The sequence below is a fragment of the Bicyclus anynana genome, chromosome 8 (genome assembly GCF_947172395.1).
Source record: "Bicyclus anynana chromosome 8, ilBicAnyn1.1, whole genome shotgun sequence".
Classification (NCBI taxonomy): domain Eukaryota; kingdom Metazoa; phylum Arthropoda; class Insecta; order Lepidoptera; family Nymphalidae; genus Bicyclus; species Bicyclus anynana.
This window is the reverse complement of record NC_069090.1, coordinates 11,107,586-11,131,883: the sequence shown is the minus strand read 5'-3', so window position 1 is coordinate 11,131,883 and position 24,298 is coordinate 11,107,586. Positions and strand designations below refer to the sequence as shown.

Sequence of the window (24,298 nt, the reverse complement as noted above, 5' to 3'; positions counted from 1 at the left end):
GCGTGGATATTATCCACACTAATGTTTATTAATTTGTTGTAAAAACCATTAAAATAAAACTATATTGTCACATATCATTGTATTGTTTTTATTTCAGTATCTTATACCTATTTTAAAAGGTTATCTATTATTTACAATAAAAACTAAAACTTATTATTATTTACCTGAAAGAAAAAAAAAAGAGTTAATTTTACTTTCAAATTACTGTAAGATATTTTTCGTGAGTGGCTTCATCTCGATGAGACGACCAACTTTTTTATTTACGAAAAATCTTGATTCTGGTAGCTAACTGAGTCACCAAGAAATGAAAATTTCAGAGCGTCGGAACGAGATAATGTACCACGGAATTTGTATTTAGCGATCCCCTCCCGATACACCTCTGTGTCACCGGGTACACTTAAAATCTTGTATTGTGCAACTTAAGGCACGATCGTCAACAAGTCAATAATTAAAAAAAATAGAAACCCGACTGCGACTGCCAAAAAAAAAATATACGTGTCGAATTGAGAACCTCCTTAATTTTTTTTTAAATCGGTAAAAAAGGACAAATAAATAATTAAAAAGACTGAAGTGAAGACTGAATAAGAGTCAAGAACTCACTGGTCTCGTATGCGCACGGGCAGGCCGCGCGCCACCAGGCTGCTGGCGATCATGGTGAAGTTGGTAGCGCCTCGCGCCTTGCTCACAGCCAGCAGCAGGTCGCGCTCCGGGGACACCGGGGCACGCTGCTCCACATCCGTGTCTGGTACACAACAATAGGGTACTTGACTCATATCAAAGGAAATGGTCCATTTCAGGTCCACTTTTGTACCCCGTATCATTAAAGTTTAATAAAATACAAGGATTGTATTAAAAACTAAATAAGTTAATAAATCTTACTAAATAAAAAGAAATAAATAAAATTAAAACCCAAATTTTTGACTTATATCAAGATGGCGCCCATAGAGATATGACATATCAAGATGGCGCCATATTAGTGTTGCATTTCTTGGGAGAGAATGAATATTATTCGAAAGAATTATAGTAAATTCGTAGATTTGTATAATTAAAATTTTCTTTTATTTCCGCCAGGGTACAATGACTGATCCTGAGATGGTCCAAAATTGTATGGAGCTCACCATAAAATTTTGGACCATCTCCTTTAATATAAAATTTTTCATTTTGTATTCATACGATTCAACTAGCCTAGTCATAGAGGATAGAAGAGCTGGCTCAATTTTGCTAAGGGATCAGCAAAGCTGTCTAATATGTAATAGGAATGTGACCAATTTTTGCCACCCATCCACTATCATTCTACGTGTGCATGATTTATATCTATTAGGATAAGTAAGCTTAAGTTTTTTATCATATGGACAATTGGAAGGTAACCCACCAATAATCCCCTGACTCCACTTGGCTTTGCCCACACTCTTCCAGTCCACCGGCGCATCGGACGGCACATACAGGGACAGCAGGGTGCTCACCACCTTGTCCACTTCCAGGTCTGTCACCTCCCACAGCATGCCGATCACGATTGGACTGAAATTAAACAAAACACACAAATAATTAAACGGGAAGTCTGAAGGTGGCCATATAGAACACAGATATTAATCAAAGAGGAATTCTGAAAGTGGTCGTATAGAACACTGACAAAAATTACGGGGAAGTCTAAAGGTGGTCATATAGAACACAGATAATCAAAGGGGAATTCTGAAAGTGGTCATATAAAACACTGACAATCAAAGAGGAAGTTTGAAAGTGTCCTTAAAGAGCATAGACATAATTAAAGGGAGAAATCTGAAAGTGGCTATATAGAACATAGAGTTAATTAAAGTGGAAGTCTGAAAGTGCCCTTATAGAAAATACACATTATTAAAGGGGAAATCTGAAAGTGGCTATATAGAACATAGAGATAGTTAAAGTGGAAGTCTGAAAGTGGCCATATAGAATACAGATATAATTAACGGGAAAATCTGAAAGTGGCCGTACAGAACAGAGATGTAATTAAAAAGGAAGTCTGAAAGTGGCCAGTGACGGAAAATTTTAAAAGGTTAGCGGTGGGACGAAACTTATATCACCAGAAGAATGATGAAATTGTGGAATGGATGCCACATAAAAAGAGAGGAAGACCAAAAAGATATGGCTGAGAGGAGAAGATAAATTGACGATTCATAGAAGCGAAGGGAGGAGTTTGACATATTTTGCCAAATCCACTTATCAAATTGAGGTTTGACTTCCAACATTTTTAAATTAACGTGCGACGTGCGACGGTAAACCGTCGCAGGTATGGACAGAATAAACTTGGATCTTTTCCAAATTAGCAGCCTTCCATCTTAGACTGCATCGTCATTTAACATCAAGTGTGCTCACGAGTCAAGGGTAAATCTAAAAAATAAGTCAAAGGAGTGCATCTATTTGGAGATCTGCGAAGGCACACATTGGCGTATCTAGAATTATTTCCTGGGGTGGGCCTTGCCCCCGACATCAAGTCTATTATTAGTATCATAATAGAATTCCATATCGGAAGTCCAGAATCCTAGGGTGGGCACAGGTCGGTTCAAGGGTGGGCACGGCCCACCCGGCCCCTCCAGTATATACCCCTATGAGAGCGGAGCCTGCGTTCGGTGGTGCCTACGCCAATGACAGTGTTACTCACCACTCGGCGATGTGCAGGCTGTGGTGCGCGCCCGAGGGCGGAGTCCTGCCGGGTGCGCGGCTGAGGCGCACAGAGCCGCAGCCCGACAGCAGGGCTGCGGAGCGGCCGGTGGCGCCCTCAACGCCGGCACCGTTCGCCGCGCCCTTCGCGAAATGGCAGCCGTCGCCGTGGCCGCAATACCTACAACAACATCAGTAATTAAGGCCAGCGCACACTGATCGACAATAGTGAAGACTCGAGGGCATTGAGGACTTCTCTAAAAACAACCCTCTGCGATAAACGAGTGTTCGCTTGCTTAGCGTTGAGATGAAAGTGAGATTGTAGGGATCTCTGGATCTACAAAACCGTTTTTGATAATTATTTTACCAACATCTTCACCAAGTAGAGCATATATCTTAGCATTCCATGGATTCACTGTGCGGGTGCCGGGTCATCGCGTGGTAGAGAGAAAAACTCCGAGTAGAGTCCTGAACTTGTGACTACAGGATGTAGGGTTAAGGAATTCCTTGACGATCGATCAAAACTCCCCGTTCTCTGCTCGTGTTGTTCTCCCTGCCAAGCCAAATTTGGTAAGATCCTGTTGTTCTCCCTGCCAAGCCAAATTTGGTAAGATCCTATTAAAGCAACTTTGGATACTCATTCTAATATAAAACTAGCTGCACTTTTAGAGAGGCCAATGTCTATAAGCAAGTTATAGATTTTGCTGGTAATCCTCTCGCGCCTACTTCTACGGCGTACAGACTAACTACATAGCCATTTTTAGTTAGTTCATTTGTTAGGTCATAATATTTATTCACTTTTATACTGTGGTCCTTCAAAATGTTAGTCTCCCACAGCACAGTAAACTCTACAAGTACTATTCGCTTAGTTTGTTTGGACGAAAGGAAAATGTCTGATCTAGATCTCGAAATAGCGACGTCCGCTGGGATTTTATAATGCTTCTCATACGTATCCATTAATAAAGTCCAATCAGGTGCAGAACCTAAGATTGAGTAAGGCTTACTAGATGATTTTGTTATTGAACCTGCTTCCTTTTTGAGCTTTAGCTACTGAAAGGCTTATAGCTTCAAGTATAATTTGAAGTAGTCTATCATGACGACGTGTGTAAAGACCCCTATCCATGAGCATCTTTCATCCAACCAACATATATAAGCTATATTTTATTCCCGTATTCGCAAGGAACGGAAACTGTGCTGGTAATCTGTAAGGCGTTTGGTATAATGGTAAAAAGAAAAGGAGCAATATCAAAGACTAACAAGAAGATGTCGGAGGCGGATAGGTAGCGCAGGAAGTCGTCGGGCGGCGGCGGCTCCCCGATGTGTCCGCTCCACGCGCCGCACCAGTACTTGATGAACGAGCTCATGCGAGCCTCCATACGCTCCAGACTCTTGTCTGCAACAGTCAACTTATAAAAATTTGCCTGAATGTCCGCGGCAACCCTAACGAATTGAGGGCGTTGGCCCTCTGTGGTTATCAACGTCACCTGCAATTACAAGTTGGGCGATGGTTGGATCGGCGTCTAAGGGCAGTAAATTACTTACTCGTAGCTAATTTTGATCATCCTGGCTGTGCTATATTTTGATGGCCTCTGTGCGCAGTGGTGTGCGCGGTGGATTTACAAGACGGAAGTCCTGGGTTCGATCCCGGCTGGGCCGATTGAGGTTTTTTTAATTGGTCCCGGTCAGGCTGGTTGGAGGCTTCGGCCGTAGTTATTACCACCCTACTGACAAAGACGTACCGCCAGGCGATTTGGCGTTCCAGTACGATGTCGTGTAGAAACCAAAAAGAGTGTGGATTTCATCCTACTCCTAACAAAATTAGCTCGCTTCCATCCTTGATTGCCATCAAAAATTCTAGTCAAGGATTAACTTGTAGAGATTAAAAAAAACCGTGGCTATGCCACCTAATACTGATGTGGTCGGTCGAGTCCGTGTAGTGTTTGTGTTCTGTATGTCTCTAAGGATTCATTTACGCGAACAGCACATTGCCAACGGCTGAGGCAACTGCTACAGACGACTACAGTCGCCGACGTTTCGCCGAAATGCCGTCGACTGCCGCCGAAACGTTGGCGACTGCAGTCGTCGGTAGCAGTTGCCTCTGCCATTGGCAACGAGCTGCTCGTGTAAATGAACCCTAAGCGTATATGCCGCTCTATAGACCTAAGATGCGCGCCACGCTCGTGCAGTAAAAATTACATACTGTCGACCAATAGCGGCCCAACAGCAATTCATTTTTATATATATAGATAAATATAACGAAGTAACCAACTATTGAAGTGCAAAATGCCAGTTGCAACACAACAGGTATAGATTAAGACAATACATAGTCAAATAGGCCCAAAATAAGCGAGTTTAGGGTACTAAGACAACTAATTAATGTACATTACATATTTATAGATCTAATAAAAAAAAGAAAAACATACCAGGATTTATGACATATCGGCCAACATCAGGTTCTGAAGTGAAATAACCATCGAGGATTTTGTCTTGATGTTCCATATACAGATTATACAAGAAATGGATGTTCTCTATGCGAGTGACAGGCTGGTGGTGCAGTATGGGCAGTGTCTCCCACGGAAACGTGTCTAACAACTGAAAATTTTGAAAATTTATTAAAAAACTAACTGACGCCGCGCGGTTTCACCCGTTCCCTTAGGAATATGGGGATAATATATAGCCTATAGCCTTCCCCAATTAATAAGCTATCTAAAACTGAAAGAATATGCAAATCAGACCAGTAGTTTCTGAGATTAGCGCGTTCAATCAAACAAACAAACTCTTCAGCTTTATATTAGTATAGATGATAGAAAATTTTGTTGCTCAGACTAATTACACAAGGACTAGTATTGCACCCAAATTCACGAACAAAAGTCATTTTTGGAGGAAAACAAGGAAAACGCAATTAAAGAGATAACAGCATTTCCGGTTGCGCCGCCATTTGCTGATTTTGTCCATTTCTCTGCACGAGATTATCTCGTTAGCGTCACAGAAGTAATGGTAAATTATAAAAAAAAAAAATAGTATAATCGGATGCAATCTTTACGACGTTTCGGAAATTTTCAATTCGCGCAATTAATCAAGACGAGTGGAGGAGACGGGGTGATGGACAACCGCCACGCCCCTACGTTACCGCTGACATCTAAAATCTTGTATTGCACTGCGTTCCGAAACATCATAAAGTGTGCATCGCACTATAGATTACACAAAATAATATGTACACCGATATTATAAAAAGGAAATGTTGGTATTTTGTATGTAACAAATGAACTCAAAAACTACTGGATCAATTTGAGAAATTCTTTCACCAATAGAAAGCTACATTATCAGGGAGTAACATGGGGTATATTTTATCACTTTATAACTACGGGCATGGGAACTACGCGGGTAAAACCGCGAGGTTCTACTAGATACAAGTATTACATACGTATATGAGGAAGTTTTACTCTCGAACGTTAGTAAAGCAGTAAATGAAAACAAAAAAATAAAATTATCCTATATGTACAATATTAATATTTGTTACTAACAAGTGTATAACAACAAAAAATGTCTTTTTTTTATTATTCTTTACAAGTTAGCCCTTGACTACAATCTCACCTGATGAAAAGTGATGATGCAATCTAAGATGGAAGCGGGCTAACTTGTTAGGAGGAGGATGAAAATCCACACTCCTTTCGGTTTCACACGGCATCGTACCGGAACGCTAAATCGCTTGGCGGTACGTCTTTGCCGGTAGGGTGGTAACTAGCCACGGCCAAATTAAAAAAAACGGTCTTTATTTCATTATAGACCCCAATTATTACTATTCTTAAACATCAAGAACATTGTATTTTTGTTATGGCAATATTTTTGGTAGAATGCCTGCACAGTGTTGCGGCTTTATGAAAAATTAACAAATATATATTTTCCTAGACGTAAATATGCTATTTTCCCCCCATTAATAAACAATGACAGACTTTTTGCAGTAAAAATAAATGTTGCTTAAAAAAATCGAAAGCTACATATCTTACAGGATAATTAATTAAAAAATTGTATTAATTAAAAAAAAAGAAATAGAGACTATAAAAATAAATTCGCAGTCGGTAGGATTCGAACCTACGCTCCCAGAGGGAATCTGATTTCTAGTCAGACGCCTTAACCGCTCGGCCACGACTGCTGTTGTGGTGAAAGTTAAAATTAACATACTCTCTGTTGAAACATACTCTCCACATACATAATACTATGTTATTTGTCGCAACTACATATATAACCGTTGCTTTACAAAATTGATATCTATACTAAGCCACCTTAGGTTCTATTCCCAAATGAAATTTGAATATTGTTATTTTATACTAGCGGACGCCCGCAACTTCGTTCGCGTGGAATTCAGTTTTACACAAATACCGCAGGAATCATGGATTTTCCGGGATGAAAAGTAGCCTATGTGTTAATCCAGAATAAAATCTATTTCCATTCCAAATTTCAGCCAAATCGCTTCAGTACCCGCAGCGTAAAAAAGGTACAAACATACTTACACACAAACTTTCGCCTTTATAATATTAGTGTGATATTTATATTTTGAAAAAGATTATTATTATCTTTCTTCTTCTTATCTTTGTAAAAGATTATTATTATTGAGAAAAGTCTGACTATTATCTACATAATTAATCTATACAAATATTATAAAGAGGTGAAACTTAAGAGTTTGTAAGTTAAGTTAAGTTGTATGGGGATTTATTTAACCAATTTCGAAAATACTCTCACCAACTGAAAGTTACAATTTCACTGTATAACATAGGAATATTATATTTCATTTCCATATCCCCACAGGATTTTTTTTTGTGTAAATTTTATGTTAAGTTTAGTTTTTTTTTTTTGTAAAATTTATGTTTACAAAGATTAGTGTGATATGCAAAAAAAATCTTACTTCGTCCACAATAAAAATCACCGGTTTCCGTTTCGCCTTTTTCAATTGTGTCAACTCGTCGCCATCTTTGATTTTTGTTGCCGCCTCAAAAAATGCTTTTATACCATCGACAACAGAGAAATGGTGAATTTTCTCGAAGCATTGCGATAAGCACTCAAAACATAGTTCGTTCAAAATTCTAAAGTCTTTACTGCAACTTTCGCAGTTGGTCAAAATTTGTCTGACATCCTCGGTGTTGCCATGTTGGGTGAGAATCATTCTTACGCAAGATTTGATTTGTTGTGACGACAATTGTGTGCTACTCTCTAAGAGATTGTAGAGGAGTACTTTTTGCTTTGATGTCAACTTAATGAACCTGCAAAAAAATCGTTATTTTTGTATATTCCTGATGTTAAGTCTCAAAATTTTACAGTGGGTCTGTCTGTAATACCATAATTTTAAGAGACGGTCCGATTATCGCGCGGTATCAAAGTCAAAGTCAAAATTAATTTATTTCAAATAGGCTTAGTTTACAAGCTCTTTCGAAACGTCAGGTTATAATATTAAACTTAAGATAATGGTGATAATAATTATTCGAAAACTTAAAATTAAAGTTACGAGGGCCAAACGCGCCTTGGTCCGAGAAGAGCCTACAACAAACTCAGCCAGGTTTATCCTTTTTCAGTTTACCACCAAAACAATAGGTATATAAGTAGCCTGTCATGTAATACATTTCATTTCCAAGCAATTTTGTCGTTTACGTAATCATTGACACCATAATACGACTTTTCTATAAGCTTAGGTACGTTTAATAAAAACTTTGAACTTATTGAGAGACATGCCAGTGGTTTTATGTGGCAGTTTATTATTAAAACGTATGCAATTGCCCTTAAAAGAATCAACACAATATAAATAAAATTGAAGTGTCTGTAGGTATGTGATATCAAATAACAATGTTTTTTCAAGTCGATATACTCGTAGTTATTAAAACAATACTAACACACACAACTTTTTTTTTTTAATTTTTGTCTGTCTGTTTGTAAGTTTATTGAGATTGTGATCTTTTTAGCATAAAAATGAAACTGTATTTCTATTATTTTGATTTTAACACAAAATTACTAAACTGATTTTCGTAAAAATGAAATGGGACCAATCTGAAAGTAGATATACCATTTCACACAAAAAAAGAATTTAAAAAAAATGGTTAATAAATGACGAAGTAATAACAAGGTAACAAACATTAAAAAAATATATACCTAAAATAAAATTAGTCATATAGAGAACCTTCTCAATTTTTTGAAGTTGTTTAAAAATTATTAATTAATTTTGTAGATGCACATTAGAAAGCAAAGGTGACCAAAAAAGATATTATTTAAAATATTTGCTTACCCCCAATCCGCTATCACAGTATCAACATACTGAACCACCAGGTCCCTCAGTGTCGAGTCTTCTAACTTGCCGGTCAAGAGACTTGACCATCCACCGAGCCACTCTTTATACATTACGTTGATTACACTCTGAAAATATTAAATGGATTTTTGGAAAATATGAAGTGGCTATGTTCACTTAGTGACGCGCAGTCCTATTATGTATTTTTAGCAGACTCTGAAGTGGATTATAAAAATAAGAAAATCAATATCGAACAAAGGTCGTAATATTTGTCAGGACAACTTAATTAACAAATAAAACTGTAACCAAAATAAGACCCTAGAATGGCAGAGAATGCCATAATCAGCCGCAGAGGCTTTCGGGATTCCGGATGCAGGTTTAAAGGATCCCTTCTGACTAGTCAACACTCATCATTCAAGTTATCCTCCCTAAGGCTATCCTATTAAGGATTACACAACAAAAGTTGTGGACGGGTCGAACGCCACGAGACCACTGAAGATGACCGTACGGCGAGCGCCGCTCATATTCTATACTATTATAATATTTAATTATTATTATCAGTAGACCACTGCTGGACAAAGGCCTCTTGCATGGACTTCCAAACAAGGATCTCGTGCCGCTAGCATCCAGCGGCTTCCTGCAACCCGCTTGATGTCCTTGATCCACCACATAGTGGGGGGTCGAGGAACACAGCGCTTTCCGGTGCGGGGTCGCCATTCCAGTACCTCAAGCAACGTCCATCAGCTCTTCGAACTATGTTGCCTGCCCATTGCCACTTCAGCTTCGCGACTCGCTGAGCTATGTCAGTGACTTTGGTTCGTCTGCAGATTTCTGATTCATTATAATTAAGGCTACACACGCGACGGAAGCTTAAAAAATGGAGTAACTTCGCCCATTTTCTATTCACTATTGATCGTAGCGTGATGCAAACTATACTATAACCTACCCAGGAGTATGAAGAACAATTGTACCAAGTTTCGTTAAAATCCGTCGAGTAGTTTTTGTTTCTATAACGAACATACAGACAGACAAAAATTATACTGATTGCATATGATCACTAATCCTGATAGTTATTTTGGAAATATATTTCATGTACAGAATTGACCTCTACAGATTTATTATAAGGAGAAATTAGTATAGAAGTATATACTAATTTCCTAAATACCTTTATCCTTAAATCGATATCCTCCCGTCTATTCCAGTAGTTCTTTATCAACCGTTTGTTGTTCAACAGTTGCGCTTTCTCAATGGTGTTGTAATTTTCAACCAGCAAGGAATATAGCTCCTCAAACAGCGGCTTTTCTCCTACTGTAATTAGGAATATTTATATTTTACGTGTCATGTGATTTTATACTATAGATAAATGTCAGTAGCGTCGTAACTGAGGCGAACAAGATGGCTATAGTGTTTTTCAGATAGCATGGGTATGGTAACAGTTCGTTTCACTCTTGAAAGTTTACCGCGATTCACGATAATAGTAAGTAATAAGAAGGTCAAATGGTAACTAACTGTCCTTGTACCCATGCCATCTGAAAAACACTTTAATTGTCTTTATTTAATTTAGTTGCATAAGTAAACAGCGAAAGTTATTTATTATTATATTAAAACATAATAATATTGTCTACAATGTCGAGCTGAGTGTTCAGGAATTGTAAAAACTTTATACATAAATATATAATGTAAGTAAACACAAATTTGATTCACTTTTTGTGGTGATTTTGTAGATATATTATCACGCTAAGACCAATAGGAGCCGAGCACCAATGAAGAATGTTTCAAAATCGGGGTATTTTTCCTATTGATTATAGAGTTATATTTTTGTAAAATGATTAAGACTAGGTATTTACAAAACATGCGACAATCTATACTAATATTATAAAGCTGAAGAATTTGTTTGTTTGTTTGATTGAACGCGCTAATATCAGGAACTACTGGTCCGATTTCAAAAATTCTTTCAGTGTTAGATAGCCCATTTATCGAGGAAGGCTATATATTATCCCCATATTCCTACGGGAACGGGAACCACGCGGGTAAAACCGCGCGGCGTCAGCTAGTATTATATAAAAGGGGGTGAAATAAGGATTGAAAGCTTACATCGACTTTCACGCGGACGAAGTCGAAGTCGAAGTTATGAACATAAAAACTTACATTTTGTAACATTTGCTGGTATTTCCACAGTAAGTGGTCCAAAACTCGTCAGATCTGAATAGTCATTGGTCATCAGAGTCAGATAAATAGAGCTTATTTCACTTCTGTATTCTGAGAATGGCTTGAGATTTTCATTTGGATTATAGTGTGCTGTGAGTTGTATTATTGTCCATTCTGAAAATTATGTTTCAACAGTTAATAGGGAGAATAATTTTCCTAATAATACATAAAAATAATTAATTATACTAAAATCTAACTATACAGTACTATTTACCAACAAACAAATTAAAAATGAGGGTATAAATGACTAGTCATTACACACCTAATAATAATTATAATTAACTTGTTCTTAAATTAATGAAAATAAATTTGAGTAATAAGCTTAGAACAATTAGATATGGTTAATATATTCTATATACCATTTTATAAAAAAAACATACATAATTTAAAATAAATAAGTTATGGAATGACATTCGTTTTCTACCTACCTTCATTTCTGATTTCTTTGTTGGTAAACAGTACACATCAAGAAAGGCTGTAGTCATTGACCTATTATAATAAAATGTCGCACAATCATGTAGGAAATGTCACTTATAAACTGGCCAATTTTGCTTTGGCAGTTTTAGAATCATTAGTAAAGAAAATTATACCTAAAGGTCTTTAAATATAGTCCAATATTCAATAAAATCCAAAATTCAGAAAAAATTCAACCTTAAGTATTGAGTTTAAGGTTGAATTTGCAAATGCAACTACTTGAATTGAGTGCCAAGTTAATTGTGCATCCCCTTTTTAACAGGAGATCAATGGCTGTAGTATAGGTAAAATGAATAAAAGCTACGAGATAGGTAGATAGACGACAAGATGGCGTTACTTTTTCCGATTCCGATAGTTCCGATTTTGGCCACACGCAAACTTATCGTGCGAACACTGTACCAGCAAGCAAAGCATCTTTTATGAAAAAAATCATTCAAGTTTAATATAATATAAAGTATTATGTAGATATCTGATAACTTTAAAGTTTCATTTACCTTTGGGAAGTTGTTTCAATATTTTAACAAAATTGGCCACATTGTTATCAGAGCTAAATCTCATATATTTCTTATGGAAAGGTAATTCTTTAGGTGCAAACTTCTTTAAACTTTCTTTTTGGTCCTCTAAATCATTTGGTAATAATTGTAGCAGACTCTCTTCTTCTTTGGTACTGAAAAAATAAAAAGGTCATTATATCTATAGGTCGCGACATTTTTTCGTCCAAAATCCTCAGTGTCTGAAGACGAAAGTAACCAGTGGTATTTATTGCCAGTGGTGACCTATGGACGGGAGACTTGGTCGCTATGGGCCTCATAAGAAGGCTCAAAGTCACTTAGCGGGCAATAGAGCTAGCTATGCTTTGAGTTTCTCTGTGTGATAAAATCAGAAATGAGGATATCTGAAGAAGAACCTAAGTCACCGACAAACACAGCGAGTGGCGAAGTTGAAGGGGCAATGGGCAGGGCACATAGTTGGAAGAGCTGATAGACATTGAGGTCCCATATGGCAACCTGCACTGGAAAATGCAGTGTCTGTTAACCCCCCGGTAGATGGACCAAGGGCATCAGGTGGGTTGGCAGTGAGCTGCTAGATGCTGGCAACTCGAGACTGTGATGTTTGGAAGTCTATACTCCATCAGCTAATGATGACGAATGATGAGTTGTTTGTTTTTTGTTTTTCAAAAATCTTTTTTAAGCAGAAATACATATATTTTTATATAAATAACATACAGTCAACTTAACACTAAACTATGAATGATGAGTGGTTGTTAAAGAAACTTCATCACCTAATTAGGCTAATCGTAAGTGAAATATAAGAAAATACTCACATAGTATTTGATGAGATTATATTGTTGACAGGTTCTATATACATTGTTATTTTGCTTAATTTGTTTTCTGAAAGTTCAAAAAGTGTGAATCAATACTTTGCAATTGGTTGCTACAGTTGATTATGTGCTTAGATGTGCTTACACACACTAATAATCTGATATTTAAATATTAGAAAGGGAAAAAATCTATTTGGACTTCTATCTATTTTTTTTATTTCTATTATTTACAACTTAGCCCTTGACTACAATCTCACCTGATGGTAAGTGATGATGATATCTAAGATGGATGCAGGCTACTTGTTAGGAGGAGGCTGAAATCCACAATACTAAACTGACCTATGCTTGGAATCAAACCCAGGACCTCTGTTGCGTAACACAGAATTACATCAGAAATCTGAATGCCATATTTGGCTAGGCAGGGAGAACAACACGAGCAGAGAAAGGGAGTGTTAATTGATTATTTATTAAGGAAATTTTTAACCCTATCCAGGTCCTAAGTCCAGGACTCTGCTTGGAGATTTTCACTATGCAATGCAATGGACCTGGTACCCAGATAGTGAATCCATGGAATGCTAAGATATTCATCTCTCTCTTAAAATATTAATATAAGCATAGAGAAATTTCAGTGACAAAGTGTATGGCTCACCAGTAGTTTTGATTTGCTCATCTCTGTAAACAGCAAGAGTCCTCACTGATGAGGCCACAGATTCACTAAAGTGAAAGGCGCACTCCGTCTCCATGCCATCAGCTAAGCATTCCTCGGCTATCAGCTTCCTACCACCTAAAATTTTATTATATTTACTATATTATTTACAGTAGGAATATTATTCCAGCATTTGTCACATGTCTCGAAATAAGACAATTACATAATTATTTTGAACTAATAGGGGTGGAACCAAATCACTCTCTTTTGGTTTACTTACTACTTTACTACTATTGGTCAATGTGTACCTCTAGTCATAAGATATTATGAACACTGCTCCAGCAAGCCTAGAACATAATATGTCTAAACAGAGGATGTCATATTGTCAACCAATAGCAGTAGAACCAAATTGCTTTCTCTTTCATTGCATTGTGATGAAAGGGAGAGAGCAATATTTTCAATTTCACTGCTCTCAATATTGATCAATCTCTTGACATAATATGTGGTTGATGCATACTAGGCACGCAGGCATTCATTCATTCATTCATTGTTTATCTGTTTGAATTGATGTTTGCTACATTTAAGCAAATACCAAAACAAAGGTTAATAACATTTTTTTTTGTATTCAGCAGAATTTTAACACATCATAGCAGTGTTAGATAAGATTGTATGATATATACTATATACAAAAGCACGAATCAATTTGTGCTTTATTTTAAGGTGCCATAGGAAGCTCTATGGCAACATAAACATCAAAGCATAGGAACAAGTTATTTTAAAGTTAATAAAGAAATTATTATAATTAGATGGTAAAAACGAAAATGCGTGAATAACAAAAAATATTCGTTCAACTATACCTAACTAATGCAGTGCATCAAAGAAATTTCTATTGCATCTACTATCAAGTAAATTCCCTCGGTAAAGACAATTCAAAGTCTCAACGATACAATTGTATGCTTGGTTCCAAGTAATTTTATTGTTGTTGTAAGTAATTTAAGTCTACATTAATCCGTTCAAGTTTATTATACTGGCCAAAATAACTTACTTTCATAATTTGGTCCGTTTGGTGTGAATGGAATATCCTTAACATATTTATTTAGTATTCGTTTGTAAGCTGGTCCTGTTAATTCAATTTCATTTGTGAAAACATTGAAATCTTCCATAGTAAAAGCCTATTCAATTTTGAATTATTTTTGAACTAAAATAAAAAGTAAAAACTATTGTAAATTCAAAATTAAAGTGTACAAACTCGTACTTAACGGTTTTTATTGACATTGACACTGACATAAAAATTATTTGAAATATTAATTTAAGTCATGGACATCTCAGTCTGTATCATTTAATCTGTGGTGACAACGGCTAAATAGACAGAGAAACTGTCCTCCTTCATTTGTCGGTTGTCCACGGCGCGCGGGAAAATCACATCTATAATAATTATTTACGCATTATTATCATATTCATTTATTAATTATTTACGCACAGAACACCATTAACTATGGCTACCTGGCTACGTTCCACACAGGTCACAACGATTATTCTCACGGCCACAACTTTTCCCTGTTCCACTTTCTTGCGAGCGTTGCAATCTTAAACTCGAGAGGAATGGAGCGTTTTGAACATTGATGTAAGTATTTTAGTAGCCTCTGTGTTAATCCAGGATGATATTAAGTTTTTATCCGCTAAATCGGTTCAGAAGTTTCGGCGTTAAAGAGTAAACAACCAAAGATCCATAATTTCGCGTTTATAATAACTAAAGTATAGTTAAACCATTTGTTAACTATTTTTAATTTCTTAAAATGAACAAAACACAAATATACTATATCATAAATATACTAGAGATTATAAATAATGGTTTTAGAGCGATATATTTCATACATAATTATAGTGCAGTTACGCCCTTCAGTTACGCAGCTCTAAAGGCGCGTAAGTACAAGCGAGATAGACATAGAGCAAAGTTTCACGGTCTGACAAGATGGATCAACGTTGTGCGATTTTAAAAAGACGCCCGCGACTTCGTCCGCTTGAAACCGCTACCCTACCCTACCCTACCCCTACCCTACCCTACCCTACCCCACCCTACCCTTATTTAATTTTTTTCTGACTTATGAACTTCTCCTGACAATAAACAAACACATCAAAAACAATTGTGAAATCGGTCCAGCCCTTCACGCGTGATGGCGTGACCAAGATTAATAGGTATTCATTTTTATATATTTAAAAGATTACCTACAACTGCCTTTTTGGTCTAGTGCTTAATCTATTTTTTAAGGAGACCCTGGGTTAAAGATCTGCATTGGGCTATGAAATATTGTGCTTTTCTTTCTGCCTCACCCAAATATCACATTATCCTGTCTGTACCGGTCATTGATTACGTCATCCCGTCATAGCCCGCCAATCTGCATTAGAATAGCGTGGTGGGCCTAACCACTAAATTCACCTTCACATTATGATGAAGGAGGCTTCTGCCCTGTCAATCTGGGCCATTAAAGTAGACTAATGACGAAAAACTTTAGTGAAAGCATAATAAAATAAATGGTCATGTTATGTTAATGTTATTGACTTTGTGTGTAGCAACCAATGCGCTAAAGATCTGTGTTTGTATATTTTTGTCTATGGCGTGTAGAATTTAGAAAATAGACATTTAACATCAAAACACCAAAATCCTTAACTATCCTACTCGTATTGTTAAGAACCAAGCCGACATTATATTTATGACCGCCGTTATCGATGACAAATACTTCGTAGTGCATAATGTTGAAATTCTTCAAGCATTACATAATATGCCGACTGCATGCTAATTAATAGACGAATTACATTACTATTTTATTTAGTGACGAAGTGACGATACTTTCACGTACGTTATATCATTGTTGTCCTTTACAAAGGTCAAATTGGTCAGCTGAAGCAAAGTGTTCTACACTTTTTCAAAAACTACCTCCCTTTTATATTAGTCACGCCAAAACTTACATGGATCGGTAGATATAAGATATAGCCAATAGTCCACCAATGCGGATTGGCAGACTTCACACACTCGATTAAGAAAATTCTCAGGTAGGTATGCAGGTTTCCTCACGATGTTTTTCCTTCACCGTTTGAGACACGTGATATTTAATTTCCTAAAATGCACATAACTGAAAAGTTGGAGGTGCACGCCCCGGATTAGAACCTACGCCGTCCGGAATCGGAGGCTGAGGTCATTTCCACTGAGCTATCACGGCACACAAAATTGTCTCGAGCCGCCAGTACCCAGCTGGCTTGATGACCTCGGTCCACCTTATGGGGTGTCGACCAACACTGGGCTTTCCGGTGCAGGGTCGCCTTTCCAGCACTTTGGGACCCCAACGTCCAAAGGCTCTTCGTACTACGAGCCCTGCCCAATACCACTTTAGCTTCGCGACTAGCTGAGCTGTCAGTGACAGTGGGTATTCTGCGGATCTTTTACTTATTTTAAAGGAAATAATCTCCTTAATTATTGCAAATATAACAATTTAGTTTTTTTTCTATACCACTGAAAGCGAAAAAGGTATGAAATCATTTATTCTTCAAATCATGACGCTTTAGTAACTGCAAAATTAGCATCCCGGGCTCCCCTACTACTCGGAGAGGTACCGGTCATTATCATTGATAGTGATAAGCGTTACTAAAATTTTTTTACTAAGTATGATATAATATGTCATTAATGATATTAGAATGCTGCTGTTTTTTTGGCTACGATTACGATAACGGTTTTTTTGGGATTTCTTTTGAGCAAAATCTTGTAATAGGTATATTCTTAAAGTCAACATCCTGAAGGATTGCCAATCCTTCGGGGCTCCCTGTGAATGGGGGCCCTGTGTGCCCTTGTGGTAAAGACGGTATTGCCTATGGTCGCCAACCCTTATTGAAGCAGCGTGGTAGTTCTAAGCTCTTTAACCCTTCTCCTGGTTTAATACGAGAGGACTGGCCCTCTAGCGGGCCGCTAGAATAGGTTGATATTGTTGTGTTTTTTCCTTGAATTAGATTGAGGGACGAATTCGTGAAAAGTAGGTCATTTATACCTACCGGGCCATGAACTTTTTCGAACCGTTATTTTGATTGGTTGAAATCAGGCCGCTTATTACAGGAATAGATGCCGTGCTTTGGTAACGCTACCCTTTCTTCATGCTTTATTTTTATAATATACTAGCGGACGCCCGCGACTTCGTCCACGTGAAACTCGATGTAAACTTTCATCTACCTCTACCCTACCCTTAGGGGTATAAAAAATAGATGTTGGCCTATACTCATAGATACCGGATAAGCACAAAAAATTTCATCAAAATCGGTCAAGCCGTTTCGGAGGAGTATGGCAACGAAAATTGTGACACGAGAATTTTATATATTAGACAAGCCGACGCCCTGCTGTTTCACCCGCGTAGTTTCTGTTTTCGTGAGAATATGGGGATAAAATATAGCCTATGACACTCACAAATAACGTGGCTTTCTAGTGGTAAAAGATTTTTCAAAATCGGTTATTAGATCCAGAGATTACCCCCTACAATACCACTTTACCTCTGTAGAATAATAGTATAGACTAAGACGCCTCGCGATTTCACCAACGAAGTTCCTGTTCCAGTAGGAATACGGATAAAATATGTAAATAAAATCGTTTCAGTAGAATTAGAGATAACTCGCTACAACCTCATAAACTTTACCTCTATAGAGATAAACTGAGGAACAATTTTATTTCTACAATTTTCTTAGTTATAATTATGGTATGTAGGTAGCGGCTAAAATAACTAGGTATTTATACAATGTGCAGTAAATACATATTTGGAATCACTTCGGAATGGAATCAAGTTGACCTCCACACAAAGATTAATCCTACCCACTTAGAAATGTTACACTATTATGTATATTTTAATACAACAGTAACTAGAGGAAGCCCGCTACTTCACGTTTTTAGGGTTCCGAACGTACGTAGTACAAAAACGGAACCTTTATTTTGTCTTAATTTACCTCAAAGAGTATAATAAGTGGTTTACCTGTCCTATCCCATCCCGTCCAGTCTGTCCTGGCTGATTAACTTTGTGTTCATAAACGAGTAGATTACCATCATTTCACAAACCATATTTTTTGAAAAATATTCAATAGGTATAAGGCTGTCTGCCTGAAAAACGGCTGTCTGTCGGCTGAAAAACGGAGTTGCTTACTGTGTAATAATAGGTATAAGGCATCGCCTCCACCTGAATAGAGCGAGGGTGCGGGGCGGAGTTGCAGACTATGTTAAATTTAATTTATTTAACCCCGCTCCGCTTACCGGTTTTATATGAATTTTTAAACTAGCTCGCAAGTCCCTGTCCACTTAAGAGGAGCGAAGATTTTGTGCAATCCTATTCCTATTGGTTAATATTTCTCCGTATCTCGGCTCTGCTGCCTCGCTCCGCTTCGGTGGACTGGCAGCCTAACTGCAGTGATTTGATAGCCCAGTGGATATGACCTCTACCTTCGATTCGGAGGGCGTAGGTTCAAATCCTGTCAGGGGCATGCACCTCTTACTTTTCAGTTAGGCATGTGCATTTTAAGAAATATCACGTGTCTCAGACGGTGAAGGAAACCTGCCTACCAGAGAATTTATGAAGTCTGTCAATGCGCATTCGGCCAGATTGGTGGACAAGGGCCGAACCCCTCTCATTCTGAGAGGAGACTTGTGCTCAACAGTGAGTCGAATATGGGTTGTTAATGATAACGACAGACACGATTCGTTTACGATTTTATTAAATGTATGGATAGCATAGCAATAGCTGCTTCCGATTACGCTATTTATTAATAGGTATAATCGGATTAGAGCGTGATTGAAGCCTCTTTAGTGTGTTACTGGTGGTATACATCTAATTATAATGCTGTTAGCTAATAGGTACATTTAACATTTTTCCCTTCCGACAATTTTTTGACGATGTCGTTAAGTCCTGTTGTACTTTGGTATTGGTAAACTTCGTTGCACTATGATAATAATTTGGGAGGTAGTTTGATTAAAATAAATGTAAGCTATTATGTTAAAAGTAATGTTATTTTTAAAGGATGGTTATGAAGTAATTTATGGCTTCTATTTGACCTACAAAATATAAACAAGTAAACAGATTTTAATAGATATATACAGTTATAGATAGATAGAAGGCCAATATTATGGAAATCCCAATGTGTAGGTACCTACAGGTACATGCATTGAGGTTAGATTTGAACGTACCTAAGGATACAACAGTTTTGACCAAGTAGTGCCTAATGATCTGGAGATAGGTTCGACATTTATAAAAGCTTACCTTAATACAAAACGAGAGAATAAAAAAACAAAATAGTTTTATAACTTCTTTTATTTATAATAAACTTAAACAATGTGCAAATTAATAAAGGGATAATTTGCTACATTTCAGTTGCCGAAAATCTAGGCTTTTGACAATAATAATGTAACTTTTGTTAACATTAGATCAATAAGTAATAACAAACAGTTATTCATCTTATTGTGACTAAAAATGCTTCTTATAAATTAAAAAGTTCAAGTGGCACTGCGATATTATTTTGCAAAATACAAAGTGCAAAAAAAATTCATCAAAATTGTGCAATATTTAGGCACAAGTAGAACGACAACAAAAAAAAGTTCATCGATTATCTATGGACGCCGATATAATAAGTTCATTGATACAATATAATAACTTATCTACAAAAAAATGGAAGTAAAACTTGGGTTAAGGCAATACTGACGAGTTAATACATACAAAGATATTGAAGCTAATAAATATAAGCAACTAGTAAATGAAGCGTAATATAACATATCACTTATTTGTAACGTATTTAACATGTATATTTAAAACAAAAATAAACTATTCGAAAGTATTCAACATCCTTAGAAATCACCTAAGTAGGTACTCATCGATTGATGCAGCTTTATTTAGGTTTATAGCCATTTTTATGCTACATCATATTTTTAAAATGTTTGTATACCCACTACACCACAACAAATATTCTCATAAATAAATTTCATCTAAAGAATGTGTATATTTCTAAATACGTATAAAAGCTACACGTCCAAATAATTAGTAGACATATTATTTTACGAAGGCATCCGTCGGATATGACTCGAAGGCACAAAATTATTTTAAAAACCTTTACTATTGTACAAAAACGTTAAATCGTAGTTAGTTCATTTAACATGATTAATCTACAATAAGTTATTTTCCAAGCACCGCCTCTATCAGTAGGTATATCTCATTGATATTAAACCTATGTAATAATAATAATAATAAACACTAATGCACCTACATCTAAACATTAGTTAAATATTTGAACAATAAAAACGTTTATTGTAAAACTATTATTGCCATTTTTGATATAGATTTCGAGATAGTAGCTAAAACTATCGACAACGTCACGTCGCCATAAAGATACCTACTCGATCATTGTGATTTCAGTAAACTACCTATCTCATGTTTATGTTATCTTATTTACAATGCAAAAAAAAGATCGAGACAAAATCAAGGTTATAAATCTATCACATACAAGTTCGGATGTTTCGGCAATAGCCAAATAAATAACTATAAGTATAAAGTAAAATATACAGCAGATACTGACAATTCCATATTAAGGAATTAAGTAGCCGTATTATGCGATTTACCGTTGCATTTATTCGAATGTACACATCTACACGCGAGTCTCCGCTCAAATGAGCAGACGGCACGGAGTGGGCGTTTTACAATACACTCGATTAATGCATGTCCTCACTGCCATAATTAATTCAATCTTGAACAAATACACCGCTAACGTGTACCCGGTAAACTAGGCCGTAAACCCACTTATGGATTCTAGCTAGACTTCTCAACTTAAAAACTATATAAAACATAATTGATCACATCAGACATAGTAACGAAATTAAACTGTGGCACTCAGAAAAATGGAAACAGAATTGTAGTCTGAGCGTCATCAAGACATGTTATTGATACCTATCAACCTCTTGCTCAGAGGGGAGGCGTCGAGAGTTCTCTCATTGACTTTGTCTTCCTCTCTGAAGTGGATTCTCGTAATAACGATGTCCCCTGTGCTTAATGTTTGGGACCCAGCGTCCGCGGTTTTGTATTCATTGAGATCATTGTATTTGACGTCGTCAAAATTGGCGGTATGGCATTTGCAAGAGCAATTTTTCCTGCCCATATCCTCCATCTTCAAAATCTGCCTTAAATTTGACCAATCCTTTTTTTTAAGCAGCGGTATGGTTTGTTCCATTGTCTGTGAGAATTTGTCTTCAAGTTCGCCACTTAGAGGAGCCACCGCCGAAAGAATAGCTTCCAAACGGTTGATCTTCTCCACTTTGTCCATATTTGTGTCAGACAATATCTCGTCCATCATCTGCATTGATTCTGTGAGGCTTGGAGGCTGTGTGGAGTGCGGTGATGATATGGAATCTGAAGGGTTCGATTCTAAGCTGGCCATCTCATTTTCCCTTTCGTCCTCATCAGAGTCACTGTCCTTATCTTGGCCCATAGCTTCAAGTTTTTCAAGTTTTTTGGAAATCTTGTGACAACCTTTTAGCTTTTCCTTTTCATCTTCGGTAAGTTCCAAATATCTCAGCAGTCTAATTTCCCTGTTACTCAAAACAATATTCTTAGTTGACTCGGCCAACTTTAGTTTTAATTCACCAACTTCAGTATTAATTTTTCTTTGCCTCTTTCTTAACTTTACTTCTGTGGGTTGAATATGCATAAAGACTTGTTCATTTGATAACTCCTCAAAAAGTTGTTGATTCTCAGGTTTAATGTTACTTGACATATAAGCATATATTGCAGGATTCACAAGTGAAAGTACATCTGAAGCGGAATAAATAATCATATCTTTTGTTAATGGTCTTCTCGCCCAATAACGTTGGTCCCTACGATAGACATTTTTTAACTGTTCCTTCATTGGATTCATGGGAGCATTGTACAACTCACATAATGCATTAAGACTAAGATTCTTAACTTTGTACACTGGTACGCACTGTTGTTGCAACTGTAACACTGCGTGAGCCGCCTGGGTATCAAACACATTTTTCAAAGTAATCTCAAACTGATTATACAAATTGACAGAGTCATTTCGGCAATCATGAATAATTTTAATAACATTTTCACTCTCTAACAACTCTTTTATTTTTCCTTCTATTACCATACCCGGACATGCCATAATGTCAAGTATATAAACTTCACCATTCATTGTTGCAATTTGACACAGTGTCAGTGTACCTTTTAATCCCAGATTTATACCTTCACAGTCAAAGGAGACAATGTTCTTCGTTGTACGTTTGTTATTCATAATACTGTCGACAATTGAAGAACATTCTCTAATGTTAGCTATGACTGTGGCACTTTGTAACACTTTTTGCCGCCAAGCCTCACCCATCATATTGTTTCTTAAACTCGCCATACCATTGGTCTCTTCTGAGGCACGAGCATTTAAATGGTTGTTGACCCTATCCCTAACCATATTTTCAGCTAAATTCTTTATGACGAGAGAATTTATCCTCTGTTTGAGTGATTGGTTTCCTATGTGTGTTTGTTGAACACGAGGAGATTCTACGGGACTGAGGATCCTATGTGCAGGGCTTCTCATGCCATCTGATGGAATCGGACTCACCGCCACAGGTGGAGCTGGGGAGACAGGTTTCTCTTCAACAATTTGCTTTGGTGGGTCAGTCTTAACTTTCGTTTTTGCATTTAAATACATTACAGGTATTTTTGGTTTGCTAATGAGTGTTACAAGATTAGATTGCACGTGAAAGCTGTCCGAAAATATTTTTAAAAATGCACTCAAGTCTGCTGGCGTTTTGAACATCTGGTACCAGTATTCCTGAGGGAAGCGGGACACAATCAAGTGAAACAGTTGATCCACCATAACAGGACCTTTTGCTTCAATGCACTGCGCAACATAATCTAACAATTGTTGGGCAGTGTCTGTGTTTATGTTAGCTACAGGTAAATTATGGAAATGCTCTGCATTGCCGTGAGCATTATCTCTTCTATGATTCTCACTGACTAGAATAACATTATCGTCGACGATTTGAAACGTGTCCGGGTGCTTCAAAAGAAAATCTTTAAACTCTTTAATGCGTTGACCCGAAATGTGTCGTACCTGTGGGGACGCCTGGCTGCGGTGTCCCAGGAGACTTTTGATGGGAACCTCGGTCCCGTCACCGTACTGGATCATCTTGCCCGCGAAGTACTCCTTGGCTTCTTCGATGTAGTCGGTGTTGGAGGAGGCGCCAGCGCCGCTCAGGTGCCTTTGAAACGTGTTGATATCAACATAGTCCCCGTCTATGTTGAACAACGCGGGATATTGGGCTAGAAATTTCTTGAGGCCCGACTGCGACCCGCCAGCGATCTGACGCATCTCCTTCGTGAAACCCTTGGCACCGAACTGGCAGGAAAGATCGTGCAACGTTCTCGGCTCGCCTTTATCGAGTAGGCGCTCCACGAAAAACAATAGAGTAAGATTTCTAGCGAGCTCATATTCCATTGATTCCATTTCCCCGCAGTTGGTGCCAATGTGGTCTTAAACTAAAAATTTTCTACGTATATGTGTCACCCACAACACCATGAAATTCTTCAATTCTGACGCGAGAAGAGACAATAGAGGAAAGTGACGTGCTTATTCAAGTGTTACAACATGTAATTATAGATTCCAACGGTATATTTTTTTGTTATAAATGTAAATTATGAAGAAGGCATAACTATACTAAATCTTTATGATCAGTGCAGGATTTTTA

At 37.2% G+C, this 24,298-nt stretch overlaps 2 protein-coding genes and 1 non-coding gene across 3 annotated transcripts; all 3 read right to left on the bottom strand.

Annotated features, from left to right (window-relative positions):
- Nucleotides 1-64: 64 nt before the first annotated feature.
- On the bottom strand, nucleotides 65-14,827 carry LOC112048402 (separin). The gene is made up of 14 exons (XM_052883123.1): nucleotides 14,600-14,827; nucleotides 13,558-13,692; nucleotides 12,912-12,978; nucleotides 12,082-12,254; nucleotides 11,054-11,227; nucleotides 10,071-10,213; nucleotides 8,906-9,033; nucleotides 7,538-7,892; nucleotides 5,058-5,226; nucleotides 3,892-4,027; nucleotides 2,636-2,815; nucleotides 1,373-1,518; nucleotides 601-742; nucleotides 65-164 (listed from the first exon to the last, which is right to left on the bottom strand). Exons 1-14 carry the CDS (start codon nucleotides 14,715-14,717, stop codon nucleotides 161-163), a joined length of 2,070 nt encoding a protein of 689 aa, XP_052739083.1. The 5' UTR covers nucleotides 14,718-14,827; the 3' UTR covers nucleotides 65-160.
- Nucleotides 6,706-6,787, bottom strand: Trnas-aga (transfer RNA serine (anticodon AGA)). Its single transcript has one exon. It is a non-coding gene; the product is annotated as a tRNA-Ser (tRNA).
- Nucleotides 14,828-19,865: 5,038 nt separating the features above from the next.
- On the bottom strand, nucleotides 19,866-24,163 carry LOC112048403 (egalitarian protein homolog). The gene has a single exon (XM_024085920.2). It carries the CDS (start codon nucleotides 24,055-24,057, stop codon nucleotides 21,487-21,489), a length of 2,571 nt encoding a protein of 856 aa, XP_023941688.2. The 5' UTR covers nucleotides 24,058-24,163; the 3' UTR covers nucleotides 19,866-21,486.
- Between the last annotated feature and the right edge of the window lie 135 nt (nucleotides 24,164-24,298).

Coding starts and splice junctions, on each gene's coding strand:
- LOC112048402 (XM_052883123.1), bottom strand. CDS start 14,717: ATGGAAGATTTCAATGTTTTCACAAATGAAATTGAATTAACAGGACCA. Junction 1,519..2,635: donor AGCCTGCACATCGCCGAGTG/GTGAGTAACACT, acceptor GTTTAATTTCAG/TCCAATCGTGATCGGCATGC. Junction 743..1,372: donor GTGGAGTCAGGGGATTATTG/GTGGGTTACCTT, acceptor GTTGTGTACCAG/ACACGGATGTGGAGCAGCGT.
- LOC112048403 (XM_024085920.2), bottom strand. CDS start 24,057: ATGGAATCAATGGAATATGAGCTCGCTAGAAATCTTACTCTATTGTTT.